Source organism: Torulaspora globosa, chromosome 2, assembly GCF_014133895.1.
Source record: "Torulaspora globosa chromosome 2, complete sequence".
Lineage (NCBI taxonomy): Eukaryota > Fungi > Ascomycota > Saccharomycetes > Saccharomycetales > Saccharomycetaceae > Torulaspora > Torulaspora globosa.
Genome location: NC_050728.1, coordinates 151,846 through 176,327, shown reverse-complemented (window position 1 = coordinate 176,327; position 24,482 = coordinate 151,846). Strand labels below are relative to the sequence as shown.

The window sequence follows — 24,482 nt, the reverse complement described above, 5'->3', positions numbered from 1 at the left end:
GATCACTTTTGCTGCGTCCTATCACTGCTAATGGAGGGTCTATCTGAAGAGTCTGAAAGGGTTTCCGTTCAGATCTCCTCCTTGTCAACTCAACTCATCGAGAGCATCGAAAAACAATCCCAGCTAGAAGAAAGACTAAATAAAGCTAACAGAACGATCCAAATTCAGAAGAGCATTGTTGATCAGTATGAGGAATTTAAGCTGGTGTTTGATGGATTAGAGAGGAAATATAATGGCCAAACCGAAGAAATAGAAAAGCTGAAAGAAGAATTAGCCGCAGAGAAAGAGCTTCGATCTGCCGCTCAAAAGACAGTGGAGGAATTGAACACGGAGATTGAAGATTTAACAGCATCGCTATTTAATGAAGCAAATAAGATGGTGGCAACTGCTCGCAAAGAAGGGCATGCGCTTGAAGTGGAGAACACCAAGTTAACGGAACAGCTACGAGAAAAAGACTCGATACTCGAGATTTTGAACCTTCAGGTGAAGAATCTCAAGAAGATATTGCAAAATGTAGAAGAGGAAAGTATGGCAAAGACAGCGCCCCATGTGAAACCTTCGACGACAGATAACGACAAATCTGGATCGACCTTACTGCTAAACAGGGCTTCCACTTCAAGCTCAAGCAAATTACATGAACAACTCTCGGGACCAATTTACTCGCCAAATATAAGATCTATTCGTTATGATCTCGACTTGTACAAAGAATTTATGAAATTCATTGCTGTTTTGCCTCGCTGTGAGACACTGAAGGAAGCGTCGTCTAGCTCGAAGTTACTGAGGAGGTTGATAAACGATGAAATACAACCAATCTTGAGGCTAGACAACGCCAGCGGGCTGGGGTGGATTGTTAGAAGGACTTTAATGTCATTAATGATGGAGGGATTAGTTGTTGTAGAGCCTCTGAGTGGAATCAATGAAAATTTCCAGTACGGCTCGCCAACTTTGAAAAGCTCAGAGTTCAGGCACGCTAACTTAAGCAATACAAAGGATAACCATCTGTTCAATTTTCCCTTGGACTCGCCACCAATCGCCGTTCATGACAAGTGCTCATTTTGTTCTGAAGCCCGAGATGACGTTCTAGAACATGCCAGGATGTACGTTCTTAAAACTCAGAATAAGTTAGAGGATGGTTCGCTCGTTATTACCAATAGCTTTCCACTTTGTCGGTATTGTTTACTGAAAGTGAGACAAACCTGCGAGATCTTCGCATTTTTAAGGTCCTTGAAGCTTGGCACTTGGAACCTTGAGAAAGTGACTTTGACCAGTGTGGCGAAAGATGAAGGACGTGCAACTAATGGTGGCTCGAGAGACGAGGGAAGCCCGAGAAAAGAAGGAAAGTCGTCGCATAGATTGAGCGTTATAGGAGGTACAACTAAAACGGAACCGCAAGTGGATACGAAGGTCGAACTGGCAGGGTCTCCCACGAGCAACATCCAGAGAGCATGGTTGCAGCTGTGTAAACTGCGCTCCGCTTTGCATTGGACCCACATTGGAATCTGGTCTATTGATGACTCCATAGGCCAGAAGATAGGTCCACTGGTGACTCCCATTAACGAAGAGGGTGATGCAGGTGATATCTCGCCGATTGTAGTTGGTGGCAGTAACTTTTCACTTGGAAAAGCAGACTCGGAGGATTTCACAATAAAGAAGGGCGACGATGGAGAGCCCACGGAGAGTGAAACTTTTGACTTCGAAGGCAAGAATGCATCCCCAGCGACAAGCGTCCATGATGTGGAATTATCGATAAATAAAGGCGAAGCAGACATTTGCAGACCAGCGAGTACGAACGCATCAGAGGAGCGTGACACTACTGTCAGACGAGTAAACGACAAAGAATCTTCTCAAGGACTAAACGTCAGAGACTCAAACATAGAAAGATCGCCATCAACATCAAAGTTAATTGAGTCAACTGATGCAGAAAACGACCGGTCAAATACTTCTTCTGGCGATGAGATTGGACTACAACAGAACAACTTCTCATCATTTGGCCCTCAAGAGACTGGGCACAAGGAGCCCCCAAATGATTGCAATGGCCAACCTGAAACAAATGACGAGATATCTAACGATGAAGAGGCGTATGGAGATGCTCTTGATAACCACGGTTTAGATGAGGTAAAGCACGTGACCTCAGCTCAAGGGCAGGCTTTATCTTAGATTCGATGCATAGGAAGATCCATGTCAATCGATGGATCGAAGAGGAGCAACATGAAGGTTGCTATTCACTATGGTTACGAGTGAAATGCCTAGTGTAAAGGGTTATTCTAAACTGAATGATAATGAGGGAAGTCTGCCTACCGAATTGGAATTTGAATTGACAGATTTTGATGTTGAACCAATGAGGAAAGAGAACACTGTCGAACCAAGATACAATGAAGTTGAAGCAAATTCGAATGAACACAGCATAGTGACAAAGCTGATACGAGAAAATGAAAAGAAGTCCACAATGCGCTGGGCATTTATGAATATGGCAAATAGCATTCTAGGGGCAGGAGTGATTGGACAACCATTTGCAATCAGGAACTGTGGTATTATTGGCGGATTAATGGCTTTCATCGCCCTATCTTTCCTTGTAGACTGGACTTTGAGACTCATCGTTATTAATCTAACGGTAGCCAGTAAGAAAACATATCAAGACACTGTCGAGCATGTTATGGGACGGAAAGGCAGATATTTGGTGCTTTTTTCGAACGGACTCTTTGCTTTTGGTGGTTGTGTCGGGTTTTGCATTATTATTGGAGATACTATTCCACAGGTTCTTAGAGCTTTCCTCGGTTCTTCTCACTTTCTTCTGAGAAGGAATGTCATCATAACACTTGTTACGCTGTTTATTTCGTACCCGCTTTCTTTGCAGAAGAACATCGAGGCGCTCTCCAGGGCATCGTTCTTAGCGCTCCTAAGCATGGCTATGATTGTCTTCAGCGTCATCATCCGAGGGCCAATGGTGGAAAGAACCTTAAAGGGCTCCAAACTGACTCTCGAAAATATTTTCTTTACGCCTAGAATTTTTCGTGGTATTTCGGTGATATCTTTTGCATTGGTGTGCCACCATAATACCAGTTTCATCTTCTTCTCAATGAAAAACAGAAGTCTACAAAAATTTTCCAGATTGACACATATAAGTGTTTGCGTTTCAATGATTTTCTGCATGGTTTTAGGTTACTCTGGTTACTCTGTGTTCAGAGACGCAACAAAAGGCAATATCCTCAACAATTTTCCTGAAAACGATATAATGATCAACATTGCTCGATTGTGCTTCGGATTTAACATGCTCACAACATTCCCATTAGAGATCTTTGTTTTGAGAGACGTGATAGGGGCTCTTTTTATATCGCAAAACTCTACGGATAATGTTGAGTCTGACAGCATGTCAGCGGTAAGGCATTTTGTTATAACAACGACGTGCGTCTTCTCAACGATGTCAATAGCTTTGACCACCTGCAATTTGGGCGCATTGTTCGAATTGATTGGCGCTACGACGGCTTCGACAATGGCGTATATTTTGCCGCCTTACACAAATCTAATCTTGACAAAAGAAGCCAAGACTATGCGACAGAAAACTCCTCATTATATGTCAATCGCTTTTGGATTCCTTATCATGATTGTTAGTAGCACTCAAACGATAACCGAGTCTCTCAGAGATGGAGAGCAAAAGCATTGCAACTTTTAACATCTATAATGCTCGATATGTACTATTAATGCTATTTGACGTTTAATCCTCATCATCCTCTACAAATATTCTTCTCCTTTTTCTAGCCAGATGGCCCATTTCATGTTCATCCTCTTGTTCTGTCGGTGTCATTGGGGTTTCTGATACAGAGCCGTCGTCATTGGCAAACCTAGTTTCTGTTGATACCTGAGAGTTAGGTTTTTCGGGATTCTCGTTGATTTTTGTATTGGAAGATTCGACGGACACTATTTGGCCATCGTTGGTTGTGTTTGCTTCGATTTGTGCTGAAACGAGACCTGATAGACTAAAAAGCGTCTTATCCGGTCCAGTGCTAGCGAAGTCACCATTACGAAGATCAGAAATCTGGGGAATAGCACCATCAAAGAGATTGCGGAAATCGTTCTTTGTTCTGCCGTTATTTGCCATTCTTTCAGCTGCAAATTTGCCAAATTCTGTGTACTTTGTATCCGGCAATTGTCCCCCATGCTTGTCAATCAAGAATCTCATGTACATTTCATTCTCGAAGAATACAGGGTTTACAAAATCTTCATCGTCGGAATCATTGATGAATTCTTTACTAGACAGTAAAACCTTCTCTCTTCGGATATGCTTATTATTATCTGCGTCCGAAGTCTTCTTCGAGCGGGCTGTCCTTCTCTTGTTCTTCGATTTCTTCGTTTTCGCCAATCCCTTACTGATCTCTCTACCATCAAACTCGGCCATCATGCTTCCTTGCAAGTCATTAAAGTAACCGTTATCGTCCACCATGTTTGCTTCACTATCGGAAACTATCATAGGATTAGTATAGTCATATGGCTCGTCGCCATCCCCTTCCTTCTGCTCCTCGAGGCCAGTATCTCTATTGACTTTAGGCCTTATCAAATATGATGATGAGGGCAAACCGTTGGGTGTTTCAAATGGAGTAGTCATGTACTTTGTTATTATTTGGAGATTTCGATCTAATTCTGCAATTTCCATACCATCGGAGATGTAACATCTTTCCTTTATAGTCGATGGTAGACAGTAGCCTGCTCTGGCGAGTAGAGCTCTAAAATCTTTATCGAAATACAAGGAATCATGATTAGTGTCTGGATCTAATACCAACTCCTTGACGGATTTAGTATTATTAGAAATATTTTGATTCAGGTTTATTGATGCATCGCTTATGATTGTTGACAAGTGTTTTATTACGCCATCCACCAATTCCTGTTTGCCATCATCTATAAGTGATGAAACGAGAATACCAAAATGCATATCCAGTAAATGCGAGCTCGGAAGCTCTTCTTCCGATTCAATCGGTTTAAATCTACTGGGTAGCACTGCGTAAAATGCACTCTTTTTTATCACCTTCGTCTCACAATATTTCTGATAGAATCCGACCTCACTATCATGCAAGAGAGGGAAAAGCAGACCGGTGAACCATGCTGGTGATTTTTTGAGCTTTTTCTTTAAACTGTGTAGGAAATAGTTTGAGAGATCTTCGAAATGCTTTCTGAGTCGCGAGGCATTCGAAATCCCTTGAGGAGAGAGTATATCTCTCAGCAGCACTATTAGATCAATTCGAAATAATAATGATTCTTCAGTACTCTGGGTGAGTACTCTGTGAAGGAAAGATAAACCTCTTTTAAGATCTTCCTCATCCAATTCCTTAAATCTTTGCAAAAAGCTGATGTAGGAGTCAATAGTAGGTTCATTCATGTAGCATCTTTGCACTTTCTCAAAGTTAATTGTGTATTTTTTGGGGGAGGAACTCAAAAGCTCCAAGGCCTCGTCTCTATCCAAATTTTCAGATTGCATCAAACTAGCTATATCGGATTCTGAAAAGCTAGCTTTGCGTTCATGCTTACCATTTCCTGAAATGGTGAGCTTTGAGTCATTGTCGTACGCTTCAAATGTTCTGAGAGCTGTATGGGTAAGTTGGACGCAGCTTTTCATATATTGTAAGGAGTATCGGAGGGAACTCTTTGGCAAGCTTGCCAGAAGCTGGATTCTCTCGCTATTGAACAGTCTTGGAAGAATAAAATCAGCATCATCTGAAAGTTTGAAAGACTCATCGCCTATCAGCAGCAATAATTCATTGAATGCAATCATTGCTGCGTGGGTGACAATCCAATTCTTTTCGTCGTAGCCCTTCCTCAGTAATGAGCTAACTAGAATAAAAGTTGTCTCTGCCACTGCCCCAGATACAGATGTTGCATCAACTGAACCATCCAGTTTGCGCTGCTCTCTGTTATAACCCAAAAACCACGAATAGTATAGAAGATATTGGACCTGCTGAAGAATCGTCATCTGGTCTAATTCTGTTGTGAAGTGATTTGTTATCCGATGCAGTACATTGTTAAATGCTGATGCGATGAAATTCTCGAGGAAAGTTATAAAGCCCTTCAAGGTAGTGCTATGCAGATGAACAGATTTTAATTGTGAGTTCAGTAAGCTGTTGGGTAGTCCTTTGTCTACTACATCATCCTGTCTTGTGCTTACTCTCTTCTTCCACTTCTTCCTGTTATCTAGTTTCTTAAGTGCAGAACCATCATCCAGCAGATTTTGGCCGCCTGATACCGTTAAACGTACATTGTCATGCGTTTGAATAGATAGCAGGGCACCGAACCTCGAGTGTCTACTGGATGTGTTCTGTACAACTATTTTTTTAAGCCTACGCTCTTTTTCTAACAGTTGCGTCAGTTGTAATCCAGCGGTAGAGTATTCATCCTCTGCGGAGCCTTGAAGCTTGCATTTCCTTGCTGTAATCAAAACCCTGTGGTCGAGGTCTTTAATCAAGAAGAAAAGAACTTCCATAACAGGGAGGTTTATGAACTCTTGATCAAACTCACCGGCGGGGGAGCTTGATAAGGTCAGCAGTAATCCGAACACCTTATTGCGGTGAAACGCTGAGATAACGGCATTCAAGCTTATATCATCCATCGAAACATCTGGCGGCAGCATATCCGCGGAGCTAATGCCACGAGAGGAGGATTTTTGCTTTGCACATATGCTCAGCTCACCAGGCTCTATTGCCAAAATATTTCTAAAGAAATGAAGCACTAATCGAAGTACCATGTTTTCCCTCGGCGTCCTGTCCACTTTGTTGATTTTAAGCACATTCACGGCCAGCCTATTTGCCGCCTTGAGCACTTTCCCATCGTCAGCTAATAAAATTTGCTTCTTGTAGCTCAATTGGTGCTTCTTGAGATCGGTATAAAGTGCCACCTGATGCGATGGAGACTGTTCTGTTAGAATTAAAGGCCAGGTCATCAAAACCATTAGCTGTAGGCAGTTTAGTGCAATGCTGTCATGGTATTCTTTGTTTCTGAACACTGAGGTAGCATTCGAGTTGTCCTCCTTGGAGAGCTTAGCTGCTAGATAGCATTTGTTTTCCCAGTCTATCAGAATTGGCAGTAAATCGTCTATCAAAATGCGATAATTCGCACAAGCCATCGCAACGTCCCACCTATTCTGCTGGTCATCAACCAGTTTAAACCATCTTTTTAGATCTCTGAGACACGCCAAACAGTCATCTCCCAGCTTATAAGGCGGAGGATCCAATTTCGAAGTATAGTCAGGACCACCAATCGCTGTCGCTAGTAATGCGATCCTTGCCTTAAGAACTGTCAAAGACGAATCTTCATTAGTTGCATGTGGAGCCTCTGATTCACTCATTGTCCCACCCGATACAGAGTGCTTCTTATGAGTCTATCACTCGTTAAGATGTTTGAGCCAGCTAACTATGTGGTTTTCTATGATCTGCACTGACGCGTCAGGCGCTGGAGGACGCGTTAACAATTAATGACAGTAAATGCAAGCCTTGATGACTTGAAAGTATATAAACCTGAAATTATGTAGCTATAAGAGGGCTCAAGGAGATTTGGGAGGCTCATGCAAGCCCACTAGCATGTATCAGGGCTTTAGTTGAAGAAGTTTGCAGTAGTGTGGGTACTTGGAAACCTCCTCTGACACTTGATGAATTTTCTCGACGGCCTCGTTGCTTCTCAATCCCATCGACATGTAGTAACCAACGACCCCAGCACCAATGGCACAGCTAGCTGAGGTTCCGTTGATTGAGGTAAGGAGGCTTCTAGGATTCAAGTCGGTGGATTGCAACGTTCTTACACCGACACCTGAGGTATAAACATCCACGCAGTCTCCATAGTTAGAAAAGGATGCGATACGATTCTTATCGTCGGCGGACCCTACCACAAGCACGTTCGCGACTTTCCTTTTATCCAGTAAACAGAAGTCGCAGGCTTCCGATTGTTGGTTTCCCGCCGGCAAAACAACTGCAATGTCGCTGGGGATGGCTTCGAGAGCAGTTCTGAGCACGTAGTTTTTCACCCCAGCAACCATTGGTATAACAAATACCGATGGTTTCATTGATTTCGAAGCATGTGCCGTCGCCAGGCCCAAACCTCGAAGAAGATTCGAGATCTTCACTCTGCCCTGCTCGTCGGCGACCCTGACGTCCAGCAGATCGCATCTTTTCAAAACACCGAAGGTTTCAGACGCTATAAGACCCGCTAGCGCAGTTCCGTGACCGTGCGGATCGCAGCCCTCCGGAACGGATGAGTCGCTAAAGTCGTCCAACCGCCGCACGTCGACGTTGCTCAGACCCGGATGCTTGAAATCGATCCCTGTGTCAAAAAGGTACATATCGACACCGCCTCCTGAATGCGAGTCAAACATGAACGGCCGGTGGACGCTCGTAGAGCTAGACGCCAGTCGACACAGGTGCATGGGAGACTGGCCCTGTATCACATATTCTTGAAGCTCCAACCAACGGTCGATCGAGATCGCCGCTACTCGTGGGTCCCGGTGCAACTTACGCAGCACATCGGCAGAAAATTCTCCCATCAAAGCCCGAAACCTACCACCGAGCGCAATGGCCTCAACGTCCCCTGACTTCACTTGCAACGAGTAATCGCTTATAACTGTCGACATTGAGGTATTACCGGCAAGCTGCACAATAAAGCTATGCGCCATGACAGCAGAAAGCTGCACAAATAATCCCAAACCAACGTAAAGCATCACAGTTATCGAATCCAACTCCAAATACCGTCTCAACATATATCCGTGTGGCCATTCTCTTCCTTATACCCATCGGCGTCAGCGTCCGCAACGCTGACACTACATTTTGTGTCACTTTCAAAGGCCACGATCACTATCCACGTAAAACCTTTCCAATTGAAGGCTCTAATTACCACCCAGACACCACACCATCCATTCGACGCTGACAACTTCGCATCTCTCCAACTTCTCTAACCCGATATCGCAAAGCTCTGAATGCGATTTGAGCTACAGCGATGCATCTTGAGTGGGAACCCTCTGGCTCAATGGAAGTTCAGGCGCCCCTGACGCGTCGTCTGCGTTCACGCGCCGTTGCCCGATTAGGGCATCGGTTGCCGTGCGTCGAGCACTGAGAGATCTCTTTTAGTAGGAACGGATGTAATTCCTCCGAGATTGTTTTTCCCCAATGGGGTTATAATTAACCCCGCCTAATATATAAATTACAGATTCAGGGAAAAATTACACGTTAGATGTTTACGTTAACCGGTAGAAGATCTGTATCTGGTAATTTTCTGTCTTGGCGTTGACGTGTTGTTCCCATGACTTTTATCGATGTATCTCGAAGGCCTTTACTTTTTGCCTTTCTTGCGAGCGTTTCGTTATGGCTGCTGCCCGAATGAGCACTACGATGGACATTATGTCACCTGCAAAGCATGCTCGATTTATGTGGATAATTATATATAATTATAGATACGGATAGGGCTTCAAGTTACTGAATTTTTCAGTCGATTGGTTTTGAAGAAATACAGTGAGATTGAGTTGAATCGAGCACAACTGGATTGTGTTGATAAAATTCGATTCCCGGCTGCAGTAGTATCTATGAAATAAGAGTTTCGAGCAAGAGTCTTTCGATTTTTGTCGACAAGCTGGTTTAGAAAAGAAGATGAAAAGACGTGTGGCATTGGATCCTAAACTGATAGAATCTGAGAGAATTGCGTGCAACATAGCCATTGAGCCGTTCAAGAATGAGATCTTGCAGTACCTGCAGGATCTGGAACAGACCCCGACGTCGCTGTTGAATCCCGTGATGATTGACAACCAGCCGGAGATTCGGTGGGAAATGAGACCGTATTTGATCGACTTCCTGATTGAATTGCATCTTATCTTCAGGCTTTCGCAAGAGACGTTGTTTCTGGCGTGTTTTATCGCGGATAAATATTGCAGCAGGAAGATCGTTTACAAGAGACATTATCAGCTGTTAGTCACAGCATCGCTTTGGATCGCTGCTAAATACCATGAAAAGAAGACGAGAGTGCCAACATTGAAGGAATTATGTCATCTGTGCAATCAAAGTTATGATCCTGCGATGATTCTGCAAATGCAGAGACATATACTTATAACTTTGGAATGGTCAGTGGGAAGCTCGGTGTCGACATTCGATATGGTCCAATGCCTCATGTCAAGTTCATCGGACCGTACCATCCCCGAGGACTCAAATTTCACCGGCCTGAGCTACTTTCTGGCTGATTTGACCCTGTATCAGCGGGACTTCATGTTGTATTCTTCTTCAACGAAAGCAATAACTGCGATTCTGCTGGCTTCACGGATTTTGAACGTGGGCAGATTTCCGGAAATCTTGGGGCAACTGATGATCAACTCGTCGCATGACAACGATGGCTGTTTTCACATTATGACTGATCCTACCGCTAATGATATCTCTTTGTCTCCAAGCAAACAATCTATCGATGATATTAGGGCTTGTCTTCAACTATATCTCAATGATATTTTTGGCTATAAGATGTTGAATGCTAAGGAATCCATATCAAACACATTGTTGAGGAAGTACAAACATTTGCCAATTCAAAATTGGTTGAGCGATTACAGATCGAAAACTCTGCAGCTCTACACTCAAATATCATCCTTTACTGGCTCTCTTAAATTCACAAACTTGATTCCCTACACAGCTTCCGGAAGCTCACTTCTAAAAGAGTATGTGCGTTCATGTCTAGATGAGATTGCTGGTTTCAAGAACATTTCCAAGACTGATTCTGATCAGCACGACTCGCCGCCCTCTGAGAGCCAAGTGAATGTCTCTCCGGCTACTCCATCGTCTTCTTTTTCTTCGATTGATCTCAGTATGTCAACTCGCTGGGGTCTTCCAACTCCAACATCATCAAGGTCTTCTTTTACGCAGTTCAGCGAGCATATTCCCAACATGAGCTTTACACCCGGTCATGTAAAACCTTGCACCGTGTGTCCAATAACTCCAGCATCCGCAAGCTCGCTCTTCAGTACCGCTCCAAGACTGAGCATCACGAGCAGGTCAAGTAGTTTCAGCTCCCTTCCTGGTGTAGCAACATCAAGCCACAATATTCCAAAGGATTCATGCCCTAAGGGCCCGCCAGTGAACTTCAAAAGATCCGTGTCCACACAGGATGCTGTGCCAAGCATTTATGAATTTACAATTACATAGATTTTCTATCAACGATTGATGATGCATAATTCGAATGATGATCGCGGTCATTTAGATGTTATCGAAGATCCCGATAATGACACCGGTGAAACCGGCAGGCTTGAAGCGCTTTCTAGATTGGGAGTTTCGTTTGGCAATGGTCTCTCAAAACTCTCTGATATTTGCCTCTCAACAGCATTATCAAACTTGGTGTCATATTTGAACTCGCGACTCAGGAAAAGATAAAATAGGGCGAACACAACCGCGCAGTTTGCAGCATACGCCAGATTTCTTTGACCTTTCAATTTTTGCTCCAAAACTTCAAGTCTCTGCGAAGTGTGTGTCGTGAACTCATCATTGTTCAATTTTTGTTCCTCGAGAATCTTGATCGATTGGTCCTTCAACTGGTTTGCGAAATTCCGCAAGGCTCTCAAATTGTCCATCATCGTATCGTTAAACATGGATACAAGACCATCGAACTTGGCAATTTGGGCCTTCTCCAAATTATTGAAAGAACTCGAAAGTAATTTACCTTGCTCCTCCATGTAAAGGATCGAGAGGGTGGCATTAGACTCCAGCGAAGTCAATCGTTTCACAATGTTCTTGAAAATGGACTCTTCGGTGGTAGCAGACGGAGTGGATGACGCAGGTGCGTGGATTGCATCCTTGATAGGTGCTGGACAATACGTGTCATTCAGATCTCGCAGAAACTCTTCGAATTTGAGAGGCGCTAGTCTGCATGTGCAGTTCTTAAGAGCGTCACTCGATTTCGATGGAACCATTATATGGTCGAAATCGATTGAGGGCCAGAGGCTGCATTCCTCTGCAGCTTCGGACTCTGGATTACCTTGTATCTGAATTGCTTCTTCCTTAATCGGTTTTTGTCCTGATGGTCTAGAATTATCCATCTTGAATTCATCCATCATTGTTTTCCCATGAACTTGCACAAGTGAAATCGGGCAGTAGTATTCATTATCGTGATGAGACAAAATCTCAATCAGTAGGAATCTGGCCCATATTTGAGGGTTAGGGATTGGAAACGTTTGCAAGTTCCGCGTGTTCTCTGCCTCAACCTCGCTCAAGACTATCCAACCATTTTTAGCAACTGGGAACCTGTCAGAAACAGAGAATCTTACTCTCTTGAAGGTGGAAGAGAAAAACTCAAAATTAGCGATAGCAACCTCTTCAACCAGTATATCTTGGCATAACTCAATCACGACAAATTTATTGGGAACAAAGCAGGGATTGAGCAGATACTTGTCCTTGTTATCAATCAAAATTGACGAGGCACCGGATGCTTCAATATTCGTTTTGACAATCGTCGCAGCACAATCTAGAGATGCGAAGTTGAATCTGTGCTTCCCAGCTTGTGTTCCTATCTGGGCCGAGTCGTTATCTTCCGCGCTCGACAGAAATCCCAATTCGACTTCCATTCCATCCCCGATTGCATCGCCCTCAGCAGCCTCCCACGAGCTAGAAGCCCGAACTTCGATATTTTCCTCCTTCAGCTTTGCTTCCCTCCATTGATCGAAAGATATGAATGTTCCGTTGGTCTCATTTCTATCATTCGTGTCAATTGCAGCCGGACGAGATGAATTCTTCATCCGAACCGCTACGCTATGTATCGTAGTCGGTAGATTGAGCTTAATAGGCGTCGGTATTGAAGAAGATAGTTCAATAAATTCAGTTGACTCGGTCCTCGGGAGAAGCATTTCCGTAGAGAACATATCGTCTTGTAGGAACGGCGTGAGCTCATCGGTGAAGCACGCTCTTTCATCCGGCACAGGGCATACACGCTGACCAGCAGCACTAGCCTTCCCAATAAAATTGAACAACAGCGGCAATAGCAGCCATCCCCATACCATTGACAGTCTCAAAGGCTATTAATCCTCTCATTAGGCTCAAGTGAAAGCTTCAATCTAATCATCTCAAGGTCCTATCGAGCCGCTTCAAGCAGGCTGACCTAGAAATTGTCGTTAATTATGCTAATAGTATTACACATTAAATGATTGATGAATATTAGGCCACATATCAGGCTTCTGGCTCCTTCTTCGGTACCATTATCTTCACGGTGAACGATCTGCTGTTTGCCTTGATGATGTGGACATTCTCGCTGAAGGGAACTGACGAGATATCGACCCTCTTCTCGTCCGAAGTGGTGATCTTGATGAATCGCAGCGGAAGAATGCCCACTCTGTTGACTATTCCTTTGGCTTGCTTACCCTTAGCAGTCCCAGAACCAGATTTTTTTTGCTTGACTGGTTGTCTGCCCAGACTTATCTTGACTTTATTAGTCCGCGATGAAGGCTGATCTGAATCCCTCTCATTCGATGATGATTTGAGCTTCGTGCTTAGCTTCGTCGGTAGATGAACCTTCAGCAGACCTTCTCTCTTGATAACAACCTTGTTCATACCCATATATTTCGCCACTAACTTTTTATCCCTGGGCATGGTTAGAACAACATCAAAACTATCGAGCAGACAGTATAAGATTCTTGATGTATCGAAAAGACGCTTTCTCTGATAGAGAGAAAGAGTAGAAGTGTGCAGTGCTTCCCAGAGGATCTTTTTCAGCGGCTCATAGGTTCTAAACTGCCTCCTCAGAAGATGCACCAGACCTCTGACTGTGGACCTCATTTTCTGCTCCCTACGCTCTCTTAGCTCGTGCATGTAGTCCTCTTCAATGATACCTCCCGACTCTCTTCTCCCGTCTTCCAGTGCTAGTGATTCTGAATTGATTTGCTCGACCATATAATCGATGTCATCGTCTAGCAGATCCTGCAGCTTATTCACGGCAACGAAATCGATGGCACTGACGAAGACATCCACTAATTTTTCTTTTATATAAACGTCAGTTGAGAAGCAGAGGGCTTCAAAGAGGTACTTCAGCGCCTCCTTATTTTTTAATCCACCCTCAACTAATAACGTTTTGAACGTAGTTAGAGTCAAATCTTGAGAACCTTCCCTTAACCGAGCCACGTTGACATGTGGAGTCTTCGATTCATCCTCAAATGGGTTTAATAAGATTTCGTTGAGATCTTCCATTCGATAAAGGCCAGCGACTCCCAGACGAAGTTTAGCCGATAGAATCGTATTCTTGACCAGTAGCTGATAGGTTGGCATCCACTCTTCGAGATTTTGATATCTGCGCAGTTGCTCCAGGACTTTATTCAGGTACTCGTTATCATTACGGTTAGACAGCACACAGTCTACAACAGATTGGATTAGCATGCAGCGATAATGGCTATCATCGTATAAATTCTCTGAATTTTCATTGTACGTAAGCAGGTCTAATAGAAACTGCTTAACAAAATAAGGTGTTTCATTCCTTTCGTTTTTCACCAGTGTTAGATTCTGGGGGATCTGTTTCTGTAGGAAATACTCTTGAAAGTTACTGAAATCATTGTTGAGCGGAATGCTGGAGTTTTCATAGCAAAAAAGCTCCCTGAAGATTCTGATAAGATGCCTTGCTCCGCCGGTAAAATTGTTTGGCTCAGAATCTCGAACAACATATCTCGCTAACGCTTTGCAAGCCTCGGCTCTGATACCATAGAAGTATCGCTTATCCATTGCCGTTCTTACCAAAATTGACGAGTAAACCTGTGAGCTCACGGGAGAATGTATGATTGTATCTTCAAAGTACCTGACACTTTCAAACTGTGCCTCAACATCACTATCTTGCTGTAACTGGGATGCGAACATATAATCAGGTTGATTCACGTACAGTTTACAAATCCACTCAAAATCCGAATCGATCCTTATCCATTCAAAAACTTCATTCTGTATTTGGGCTTCATTTCCGTCTGATTTTGTGGAAAGTCCAGTTAGGTTCCATTCAAGACAATCTTCGGTACTACTTAATACTGTACCGAGCTTCTGCACGGAACCGCTGTCAGGCCTTTCTTCAAGGGATTCTTCTATTGAATCTGGGGTCATTGTCTTGTTTGTGCTTTTGTTTGCTTGAAGTCTCTTATTCCTTATCTTCCTATACTTCGTGTTGTATTGGATATCTATCTTGGTGAACACATCTTTAACTTCCACGATATGCTCATACGGTGTTCCATCGGATTCATGTATTTTAATTGTCATTGATCCCGTGAAACAAGTCGTCATGCTTTTGTTTGGGTGCTGAATGTAATCTAGAGAGCTAGAGCAAAAGCCATCTTTGCCTACAACCTTTTCCTGGGCCAGTTCTTGATCCTGACACTGTCTGATACCCATTTCAACCATCATTCTTTTTTTATTGAACCTTTGAGTGACCCGAAATATTGGTACACCTGACCCATAAATCCATTGCTGGAAAAAGGACTCAAGTTTGCTCCTGTTGACACGCTCACAAACGTATTGGAAATGTGCTGAAGAAAGAGAATTATTCGGTAGGTCGCCAGACATGGCCTGTAAAAATATTTTAGGCAGCACACGAGACATCCCAAATGATCTTTCTGTCTTTACCATTCTCCGGTCCAGTATGTATAGGACCATCGGAGCTTTCAGTTTAATGAAACTCAAATCATTGCTCGTCCAAGAGATGGGTCTTGAAGCATTAGTAAAAGTATTTCCAATAGGTGGCTTTTCCCAGTCCTGATCCACGATAGCCTCGCAGTTCATTTTAAGTCGAAATTTGAATTCATTATTACCCAGGAGTTTCCTCATTAGTTGGAAAACCATGTAGCCGGCCATCCCTATGCAGCACCATATATGGTTTATTTCTAATGGCGTTATATTGACCCCTGACCATTGAGCTGCGAGAGACCACGCCAACTCATTGGTAGTTGACAACATGGTATCGATCATTTCTGGGGGGTAGAGGAGCCTTGTATTGCATAAAGTCATACTTGCAAAATCCATTGTAGATGTAACCAGCGTCGGTAAAAAAACTAGAGAATATGATGTGAATGGATAGGAGCCGAATTCTTTGGCGTAAAAGTCCATAATTTTTTGGCAAATGATAGTAGAATTCAGCACTGTCTTTTCGTCTATATCACCTTGTGGTAAGGTGTATACCTGAATCGGAATGACGTCATTGTTTTCAATATCATCTATCCCGGCACTGGTGTCTTTCTGATTTGGATTTTTGTTCTCTTCTGACTCATCGCGTTCATCCTCGAAAATATCATCCTGACTTTTGATTGACGGCAAGGTCCAGATATCAAAGGCACCGACTGCCCACCCAACATGGTGAGGAGCGACGGGATTGAATATTTGAAATGCAAATGTTCTCTTTGATGTAGATGTCGCATGCTCAGTTTCTTTAGCAGTCGCGTACTCTGAACAGCATACGAAAATTTCTTTATTCAGTGTGTCATCTTCTTCTGGCTCTTCGTCTTCTAATATGTCATAACCTTCCTCTTCTTCTTCATCGTCTTTACTTTGGTTCTTCTTCTTTCCGTTCAGCTCCGTTTCGCGTTTTGCAGCGTTGTATTCTTCAGAGCTCACGTTTAATCTTTCCTTGTTAAGATCGCCCCCAGTGATTGGTGATCCTCTGGAACGCAATGCTCGGGAGTCTTGAAATTGGTTGCCCACAACTTTAGAGCCATCGATGTCTTTAACCCTTCTAGGAACGCTAATCTCGACCTCCCAAGTGCATTTCTCATCTAAAGTGTTTACACAGGGCATCCAGTAAGATGCAGTGCAACAGATCTCTGAGTTCGTAGTGAATGCATTCCATAGATGCGGCTGCGACTCCAACGCTGTGTCGAATCGCACTCCTGTAGTCGGCTCACTCAGCTCGTACTCTATTCTGATGCTGATCGGAGTAAATACAGCTTCCTGAGACCCCGGTGTTCCTCGAACAGTAGGCGTGATTGGTGTGTAATTCGTCAACGAGTTGGCATCCTGCAAGGTGATCTTAATCGAAGAAGGAATCTTCACGATAAGTTGCGACCGCGTCCTCTCCTCCGGAAACTCATTTAAATCCGCGAATTTCTCTCGCAGAAAGTGCGACTGTTCCACTCCATTAAATTTGTACAGCGTGTCGCTATCGCTTCGACTGCTTCTCCTGAAGTCTGATAGCGGATCGTCATGGATATAATTGTCACATCTCCTGTTTTCCACCCAAACGTTCTTGATTTTCATCTCCTTGCAATCCAGTGTAACGTAGCTTAAATTCTGCACCAGTGGTATCAAAATAATATCAGCAATGCCCTTTATGCTGTGCTTGGAGAGATCTACGTCCAGCGAGATGCGCTGATGGGCAACTTTGAAAGTACGTAGCCCTACACCCAAATCCGCATGACTGGACAAACTCTGGGTCGCCCGTGGGGTGTTACCCCTCGAGTAAGACATGGTAGTGGCGCTAACGGACTCTCGAACCTCTTACAGCAATAATTCCATCTTCTTAAACCTTCATCGATACAGTTAGTCAAGTTATTTCATCAGTCAGGCACCATTTTCAAGGAAGGGTAACATAAGAACAGTTACCCGTCCTAGAGCGGAGATAAGGAATTTTTCATTCTTATCTCCCCGCCTTTTTCAAAGCTCTTCAAATACAGTTTAAGCTTTTCACGGAATTTATGGCAAATGTTCAGACCAAATGGATATCTCTCAGAGGATGAGCGATGCCAATAGCATCTCCTGTTGGACTGTAGAATCTTGTTTGTGTATGTCGCTTCTTAGGCAGTCTGTCTGCTTCACACCCGCCGCTGGCCGGGGATTACCGACCAGCAGAGTTCTTGGTCGCAGATTATGACAGGAGATAAGCTCTGCAGCTCAAGCCGCTTCCTAAATCCCGAGCAAACGACGGGGTTGGTTGCCTCGAATAGCATTCGTAATGTGTATATATACAGAAACTCACGAAGGGTTCATGATTGTAGTTCATCACAGTCAATCGTGGAAATCGGTTGACGGTAGAATTTGAGAGCTCTGAAGAAACAATGAGTGTGAAACCAGTTGTGTTGAGATTGGGTAAAGTGGCATATGCCAACGAAGCTTGGAAGAATCTGGCCAAGATTGCTAATGTGGTCACCATTCCAGAGAGTACGACTCGTGAACAATTCTTGGAGGCGTTGAAAGACCCTCAAAATGAGGTCTCCAAGACACAAATCATCACTAGGACTTTTGCCAGTGTCAAGCAGACTGGCAGGTTCGACGAAGAGATCGCCAAGAGTTTGCCCAGCTCTGTGGTCGCGGTTTGCCATCTGGGCGCCGGTTATGATCAAATCGATACCAAATTCTTTAGTGAGAGAAAGATCCAAGTGACCAATGTTCCGGAACTCGTCAACAACGCCACTGCTGACACCCACGTTTACCTTCTGTTGGGTGCGCTCAGGAACTTTGAGTACGGGAACCGCACGTTGCTGGCAGGGAAATGGCCATCAGCCGGCGCTGCAGGCGGTGCTCCTGTTGGAAATGATCCTGAAGGTAAAGTTGTCGGTGTCTTGGGCTTGGGCGGCATTGGCCGTACGGTTGTAGAGAGACTAAAACCATTTGGATTCGCGAAATTCATCTACCACAATAGGAGAAGACTGTCTCCAGAGCTCGAGAATGGTTGTGAGTACGTTTCATTTGATGAGTTACTAGCGCAGTCTGATATCATATCTGTCAATATTCCATTAAATGGTAACACTAGACACATTTTGAACCGTACTGCGTTCGAGAAAATGAAAGATGGCGTCGTTATCGTGAATACAGCTCGTGGTGCTGTCATCGATGAGTCGGCGCTAATCGAAGCTTTGAAATCTGGTAAAGTCAGATCTGCAGGTCTGGATGTGTTCGAAGACGAACCACATGTTCCACAGGAACTGCTGGACATGCCACAAGTCCTCGGACTCCCACATATGGGAACAAACACGTTCGAAACCATTAAGCACATGGAGGAGTTTATTGTTGAAAACGTTGAGGCATTAATCAAATCCGGCAAAGGGTTGACTATTGTCCCAGAGTTGCAAGGTGAGCCCTGGATCGAGCAAGCCAAGCCTCTGGTTTAATTGAGCGGTTTCTTTTACATGTAGTTATTATATGCATATAGATACAAATTGGAAAGGAAGCGTCACTTGGCCTGTTCTGTTCCTTCCTCTCTTACGGTGGTAATCCGTTTGGTAAAATAATGTTACACTTGAATGTGGCGGTATTCCAGCTCATTGTCTTTCTCAAACTTCTTGTACAGCTTTTTGTCTTCACTAAACATTAGATGACCCGCATAATTCAATTGAACAATCACGACAAAGGACCATACCAGAAAGAGGAACAGGAAGATAATGAGGTAAGGAACAAAGTGTTCGTAAATGTGAAATCTGAGCATCTCAGTCCACGATCTATCGTATATTTCATTTTTCAGCGCAAGGTCGTAGTTGAAGAAACCAAGTCCGTATTTCAGGATCGGTTTGTACCCACCATCGTCAGTAAAAGTATCTAAGCTAAGCACATAGCTCAGATCTCCAGTATCTTGATATGCATGCTCATGCAATAGCACCGCATCAACTGGTGGTGGGATCATCGAACTAGCCTGGCGATTTCCTGGGTTCTGGGCAGCGTATGATAGCATTGGTGATCACTTGCTGAGTGTTTTTCGCTATGGTGCTTCTCGGAAACCGCGATGCGTATACTCCTGGTGCCGTGATACGATTGTTTGTCATTATCAGACCCTGAGAAATCTTGAGGATAAGTCAAATAGACATTGTTTGAACCGTCAGATTGGATTGAAGCTTTTAATGCTATACTGTTCCTCCATTTTCAAGCAATCATTGGCATCCCTGACAATTGCCGTGCAGTAAAGTTATAGCAGTTTTATATTTGTCATCAGTTGCCTGTCCAACCAGGAGACTGTGCTGTAGCGTGCTCGTCCAAATCTGCGTTCAGCAGCTTGATCTCAGTCGTTGTCAGCAGAAGGGTTTAATGAGCTTTCTTCCGCCAAAGTTCATTTTTACGTCGAAATTCTCTGTTGCCCGACTAGTTCAAAATACTGGCCAAATGGTAGTGTATGGAGAGTGTACATCTTCCTGTTAAATAGAGGTGATGTACTGCCGTAACTCTTCAAGAGAAATTGAAATTAGCCGCCAATGCATGCCTGTTACCCGCACTTACCTAGGTCGGCGCTTAGTGCAGGCAGGTTGTATGGATGGAGGCCAAAGAGGTTTGAGGCCGATAAGCTTGTTCAAGTTGATCTTTGAAACTTCTAGGAACATCAGTTGATTTGTATATTATATGCATATTCTAACTATTTTACGCCTCATAACATCTCTCTTGATCAATCGGAATTTCAGTTGCTGCCCACCAGTCGAAGATTCTCCAGTAGCAGGTTCTTCATGGTGAACTCCTCTGCAGCTTCATGATCCAGATTTGCAAGCTCTTCTTTCGTGAAGATTTTGAAGAATGCAAATCTTACCGCAACTGTTAGGAGTAGAATGAGCGGGAATCCAATAGCCGCTACAGTATTGGTTATTGAAAATTCACCAACAAAGCCGGCTAGGCTGAAGGCCAAGAAAATCAGTAGCTTCTTCAGCGGGACTCTGCCAAGTGGGTCAGGATCTTTCCTCTTGTTCTCAGTGAAGAGCCACAAAACCCTGGCTACAATCACATTGTTCATCAATCCGTCAATACCCATCATAAAGAACAAGCCTGATAGGACCGCCTGAGGAATTTCGCCCAGACAGACTAGAAGCGGCCGCGTCATTGTACCAATGGCCATCAAACCTTGCACGGTATTGGTAAATCTTTGCTCGACACACCTGACAACATTGCCCTCTTCGTCGTAAACCAGCAGCGATTCAGTATGCAATGGTGCTTGTGGAATAAGTCCGTTGGGAGCGGGAATTCCCAAAACACCACTTGCCCCTGTGGTGAGGCCCAGAAGGGCAAAGTCAAAATGGAATGAAGCGGTCTTCTTCAGTTTATAAAAAGTCCTCTGGGCCATTAAGGATGACACGTTGTGATCGAAATAAAACAGAATGGTTACAATAATTCCAAAAGGCAATGCGATAAAGACATCTTTAACAGGAATCGGCTCATAGGCCAACCATGTAGAAGCATCTCGCTGTGTCTTATCTGTGGGTCGAAACGATTTGGTCACAGGCAGTTTCTGGAAGTGTATATCGTTCAAATATCCGCCGAAATGGGTAAACGCTGACCAGAAAAGAACTGACAACGGCATAGAATAATCAGAGATGAAAGTACGCAATGTATGGTTGAGCAGTGGCGTTCGCCTTATGTTTTTGAAAGTAAGTCCAAAAATAACCATGCATAAACTTACCACAATATTGGCAAAACCCGCAGGTATGTCCTCGCCGCCTTCCTCACTGTTAAACTGTCTGGATAAAATTTGAATGCCTTTCTGGATATAGACAACGTTGATGAAAAGCCCAAATATATCGCAGGGAAAAGCCGTCACGTACTGCAGAAGAGCCACCGAATTGCTGAACGCCATAATGAGGTGAAAGATCATTGCCCATATGTAAATCCAAAACATAAATCCAAAGTAGTTCGTGTTCAGGGGCTTGATGATCTCATAAACGGTATAATTGAATATAGAAATAGGGCCCGTAACCCCCACTATGCACAAAGGCTGTCCGCCTAGGATACCAAATACTAGACCGGCCATGCCTGAGGACAATAATACTTCGTTGACCCCGTAGGAGCGGTTTGTTCTATCGAACATATCCTGTGCAAATGCCAAAGCTGGCAAAAGATTGCTGAAGTATGTATTCAGAACAGACGGAATAACCCGATAATCCCACGAATCCTTCCAGTCCTGCCAATAAACAGGTAGCTTGTCCTGTAGATCCAGCCATATTCCAGCACCTGGTATCGGAATTCGTCGCCGTTTCCTTGCATCTTGATGGCTTCCGCCGGGATCTATCCCCAATGGAGTTGGTGATATATCAGTCTTTCCCAGGTCTTGCAAGCTCTCGTCACTGCTTTTGTCATGATCCAAACTTTCAAGCGCCATATCGGTTCCTATGCCACCAAGCCGTCAATCTCAAAATATAGTTCTCTGAGTAGCCCTCTGAGATCTGATCAGGCTTTTGTATGATTCTGGCTCGCAGGTGGAACCCCTTCAATCGCTTCACGATTTCTCAGCTAGGCTTTGATGTGCCGTTGCTTGCTTTTTGCCCTGCGTATACGATAATTAACCCCCACGAAGCATCGAAGAAAAAAAAATTAGAGCCATTTGCTATGAAGTAGACAATAGACGATTTTCAGCCATTGAAAACCGACATAGGGCTCCTGACTCTCTATTTTGCAGTAATTATTCCCGAGAATTCGACATATTTGCTCCTGGAATACTCTCTTATGGAGGGCGATCTACTTCGAACCTTGTCCTCCGTCTACAACTCAAAATCGAATTCGGCTTATGGCAGACCACTGCTGTGGTCAGTAATCCGGGTAGATATGTGGGTCAAATGATGATTCGTTTTCCCAAATGAGCTTTCTAATAGATAGGAGGAGCATTCGTATTAACTAGTGGATGTTGGCCTTGGCCGCGAAATCAAAATCGTGAAGAAAAAAGCTGTATAGGACCCAGGATGGCCAGATCGTGCACATATGCCACAGGGCGTGTGCGTCAATTTGCCAACTGTAAACAAAGAAATCAAAAAGCTCCAATGACATAGCCATAGCGGTCGATCCCACGAGTAGTACCGGAACGACACACAGGTTGAACATGTTAGATGCACGTCTATCGTAGGCACGTCTTTGAGTACCATATGTTTGAGCTTTGAGGGACGAGTAGTTTTGGTACGCCAGAAGCAACAGTAGCAGGTATTGCAGCAATCCGAAGAAAACGTTAAACCTCATGTTGTAGGTGTATGACCAGTCAACGTATAGCCGGAGCAGATGGAGAGCAAAGATGAAGGCCACCGACAACGAAAACAATCTGGCAACCTTGGGATGTTGATCAAGGCGCGTCATTCTAGCGAATATGGCGTGAAATCCAGTAAGGACAGTACCACCAGCGAAAAAGTAGTCCAGTTTCTCAGTGATCAGCAAATCCCTCAAGTGAAATATGGTGCTCGCGGACCACGCCAGCATACCAGCGATGGCCACATAGGTGTAATTTTGCAAAAGAGTCAACCTCCTAGTGTCACCTCTATTTTCCAGCCTCCGGATCTTGTCACTCAGTTTTTGGAAACCATAGTAATGAGGAACAAAGTTTCCTATACTAAATAGGGTGGAGAATAGTTCTTGAGTACCGAAAAGTCTGAGGAATGGCCATTTACCGTGGAACTGTAGAATCTCCTCGCCGTCTTGAATTCTAGATTTGGTTATTATTTGTTGACATTGATAATCACAATCTGAGATGCAATCCCAAAATAGGAAAGTAGATAGCGCCAATGGACATTGATCAAACCGCCAATCACTGAACTCATTAGTGGATGCATCTATGTAATTGATCTGCGATCCGGGACACGATTTTTGATACTCGCAGGCATATTTGCAGTCGCCAAACTCAGGTAAGTTGTCGCCAGGTGATGCAGATCCGACAGTTGCCAGTAAGGCCAACAGAGTCACACTGAAACGCATTTCAAAGTCACCGATCTATCCGATGCCATGCTACCTGAGAGCCTCTCACTTAGCTTAAGATCTCAACAATTAACAGCAGTTGACAATCATTGTTGACGTAACGCACGAGAAATCAAGAGATGCCGGGAGTTCACCAGAAAAGTGGCTATATCGCCGTGTTTATTCAGTGATTCCAAGAGCTTTTTCTTTGCATCATCATCGTCAAGCTCTGGATTTGATCTGAGTATTGTAAAATCTTCACTCGAGACGTCCAAAGTTAGATCGCACGAGCGAGCTACGTCTTTATCGTCAAACTGCTGGAATCTGAAATGTAGTGTGCCAGGCTGCGAAGCGTCGATGTGCATTCCTAGCAACCTCTCATAAAGTTGCAGCTCCGGGTTGTCGCGCTGTCGTTGTTTGATCATCTTCTCCTTCTGTTCTCTAATCTCCTGCTCTTTATGCTCCAGCATAGCATCTAGCTCACTTGATTCTTGCAGTAACTCCGCCCGCTGAGACTCCAGTTGGCGCTTTCTTATATGGTATGTCTCTAGTTTGTTTCTTGTGTCTTCCGCATCCTTCCTGAAAGTGTACCTTTCGATCTCAAGTGACTCCTCCTCGTTCTGTAATTTGGTAAATCTCTCCGAGATAGCATGATGCTTGATCTGCAGCTCGCTCACTTCGTCCCGATACTTTTGTACATATTCGAGGACGGAGCTTATACGTTGGGTCAGCGCATCGTTTATTCTCTTCTCGAAGTCATCAAGCCGCGTTCGTAATTCAGCAAACTGGGCTATCTTCCCTTGCATTTCCCAGACTCTGAGTAAAGTACTCTAGAAACCTGGAAGGACCTTCTGACCTTGTGTATGTTGCTTAAAGTGGTGGCGCCTTTGTTAGTGAAACGCGATGCCCAAGTATTAATACGAGAAA

At 44.0% G+C, this 24,482-nt stretch overlaps 12 protein-coding genes across 12 annotated transcripts; 4 read left to right on the top strand and 8 right to left on the bottom strand.

Moving 5' to 3' along the window:
• Nucleotides 1-30: 30 nt before the first annotated feature.
• Nucleotides 31-2,157, top strand: SEC2 (guanine nucleotide exchange factor SEC2; the record flags this gene model as incomplete). The annotated part of the gene is made up of 1 exon (XM_037282019.1): nucleotides 31-2,157. One exon carries the CDS (start codon nucleotides 31-33, stop codon nucleotides 2,155-2,157), a length of 2,127 nt encoding a protein of 708 aa, XP_037137914.1.
• A 70-nt stretch (nucleotides 2,158-2,227) lies between these two features.
• On the top strand, nucleotides 2,228-3,670 carry AVT2 (Avt2p; the record flags this gene model as incomplete). The annotated part of the gene is made up of 1 exon (XM_037282018.1): nucleotides 2,228-3,670. The coding sequence occupies one exon, from the start codon at nucleotides 2,228-2,230 to the stop codon at nucleotides 3,668-3,670; it is 1,443 nt and encodes a 480-aa protein (XP_037137913.1).
• Nucleotides 3,671-3,712: 42 nt separating this feature from the next.
• TOF1 (Tof1p) lies at nucleotides 3,713-7,327 on the bottom strand (the record flags this gene model as incomplete). Its single annotated transcript, XM_037282017.1, has 1 exon — nucleotides 3,713-7,327. The coding sequence occupies one exon, from the start codon at nucleotides 7,325-7,327 to the stop codon at nucleotides 3,713-3,715; it is 3,615 nt and encodes a 1,204-aa protein (XP_037137912.1).
• A 237-nt stretch (nucleotides 7,328-7,564) lies between these two features.
• HG536_0B00970 (uncharacterized protein) lies at nucleotides 7,565-8,728 on the bottom strand (the record flags this gene model as incomplete). The annotated part of the gene is made up of 1 exon (XM_037282016.1): nucleotides 7,565-8,728. The coding sequence occupies one exon, from the start codon at nucleotides 8,726-8,728 to the stop codon at nucleotides 7,565-7,567; it is 1,164 nt and encodes a 387-aa protein (XP_037137911.1).
• Nucleotides 8,729-9,611: 883 nt separating this feature from the next.
• Nucleotides 9,612-11,141, top strand: HG536_0B00960 (cyclin family protein; the record flags this gene model as incomplete). Its single annotated transcript, XM_037282015.1, has 1 exon — nucleotides 9,612-11,141. The coding sequence occupies one exon, from the start codon at nucleotides 9,612-9,614 to the stop codon at nucleotides 11,139-11,141; it is 1,530 nt and encodes a 509-aa protein (XP_037137910.1).
• A 47-nt stretch (nucleotides 11,142-11,188) lies between these two features.
• SLP1 (Slp1p) lies at nucleotides 11,189-12,985 on the bottom strand (the record flags this gene model as incomplete). Its single annotated transcript, XM_037282014.1, has 1 exon — nucleotides 11,189-12,985. The coding sequence occupies one exon, from the start codon at nucleotides 12,983-12,985 to the stop codon at nucleotides 11,189-11,191; it is 1,797 nt and encodes a 598-aa protein (XP_037137909.1).
• Nucleotides 12,986-13,151: 166 nt separating this feature from the next.
• Nucleotides 13,152-17,405, bottom strand: TAF2 (transcription initiation factor TFIID subunit TAF2; the record flags this gene model as incomplete). Its single annotated transcript, XM_037282013.1, has 1 exon — nucleotides 13,152-17,405. One exon carries the CDS (start codon nucleotides 17,403-17,405, stop codon nucleotides 13,152-13,154), a length of 4,254 nt encoding a protein of 1,417 aa, XP_037137908.1.
• Nucleotides 17,406-17,992: 587 nt separating this feature from the next.
• On the top strand, nucleotides 17,993-19,045 carry GOR1 (glyoxylate reductase; the record flags this gene model as incomplete). Its single annotated transcript, XM_037282012.1, has 1 exon — nucleotides 17,993-19,045. The coding sequence occupies one exon, from the start codon at nucleotides 17,993-17,995 to the stop codon at nucleotides 19,043-19,045; it is 1,053 nt and encodes a 350-aa protein (XP_037137907.1).
• Nucleotides 19,046-19,167: 122 nt separating this feature from the next.
• On the bottom strand, nucleotides 19,168-19,602 carry HG536_0B00920 (uncharacterized protein; the record flags this gene model as incomplete). Its single annotated transcript, XM_037282011.1, has 1 exon — nucleotides 19,168-19,602. One exon carries the CDS (start codon nucleotides 19,600-19,602, stop codon nucleotides 19,168-19,170), a length of 435 nt encoding a protein of 144 aa, XP_037137906.1.
• A 714-nt stretch (nucleotides 19,603-20,316) lies between these two features.
• BOR1 (Bor1p) lies at nucleotides 20,317-22,002 on the bottom strand (the record flags this gene model as incomplete). The annotated part of the gene is made up of 1 exon (XM_037282010.1): nucleotides 20,317-22,002. One exon carries the CDS (start codon nucleotides 22,000-22,002, stop codon nucleotides 20,317-20,319), a length of 1,686 nt encoding a protein of 561 aa, XP_037137905.1.
• Nucleotides 22,003-22,514: 512 nt separating this feature from the next.
• On the bottom strand, nucleotides 22,515-23,576 carry PER1 (Per1p; the record flags this gene model as incomplete). The annotated part of the gene is made up of 1 exon (XM_037282009.1): nucleotides 22,515-23,576. One exon carries the CDS (start codon nucleotides 23,574-23,576, stop codon nucleotides 22,515-22,517), a length of 1,062 nt encoding a protein of 353 aa, XP_037137904.1.
• An 86-nt stretch (nucleotides 23,577-23,662) lies between these two features.
• Nucleotides 23,663-24,361, bottom strand: SPC25 (kinetochore-associated Ndc80 complex subunit SPC25; the record flags this gene model as incomplete). Its single annotated transcript, XM_037282008.1, has 1 exon — nucleotides 23,663-24,361. One exon carries the CDS (start codon nucleotides 24,359-24,361, stop codon nucleotides 23,663-23,665), a length of 699 nt encoding a protein of 232 aa, XP_037137903.1.
• Between the last annotated feature and the right edge of the window lie 121 nt (nucleotides 24,362-24,482).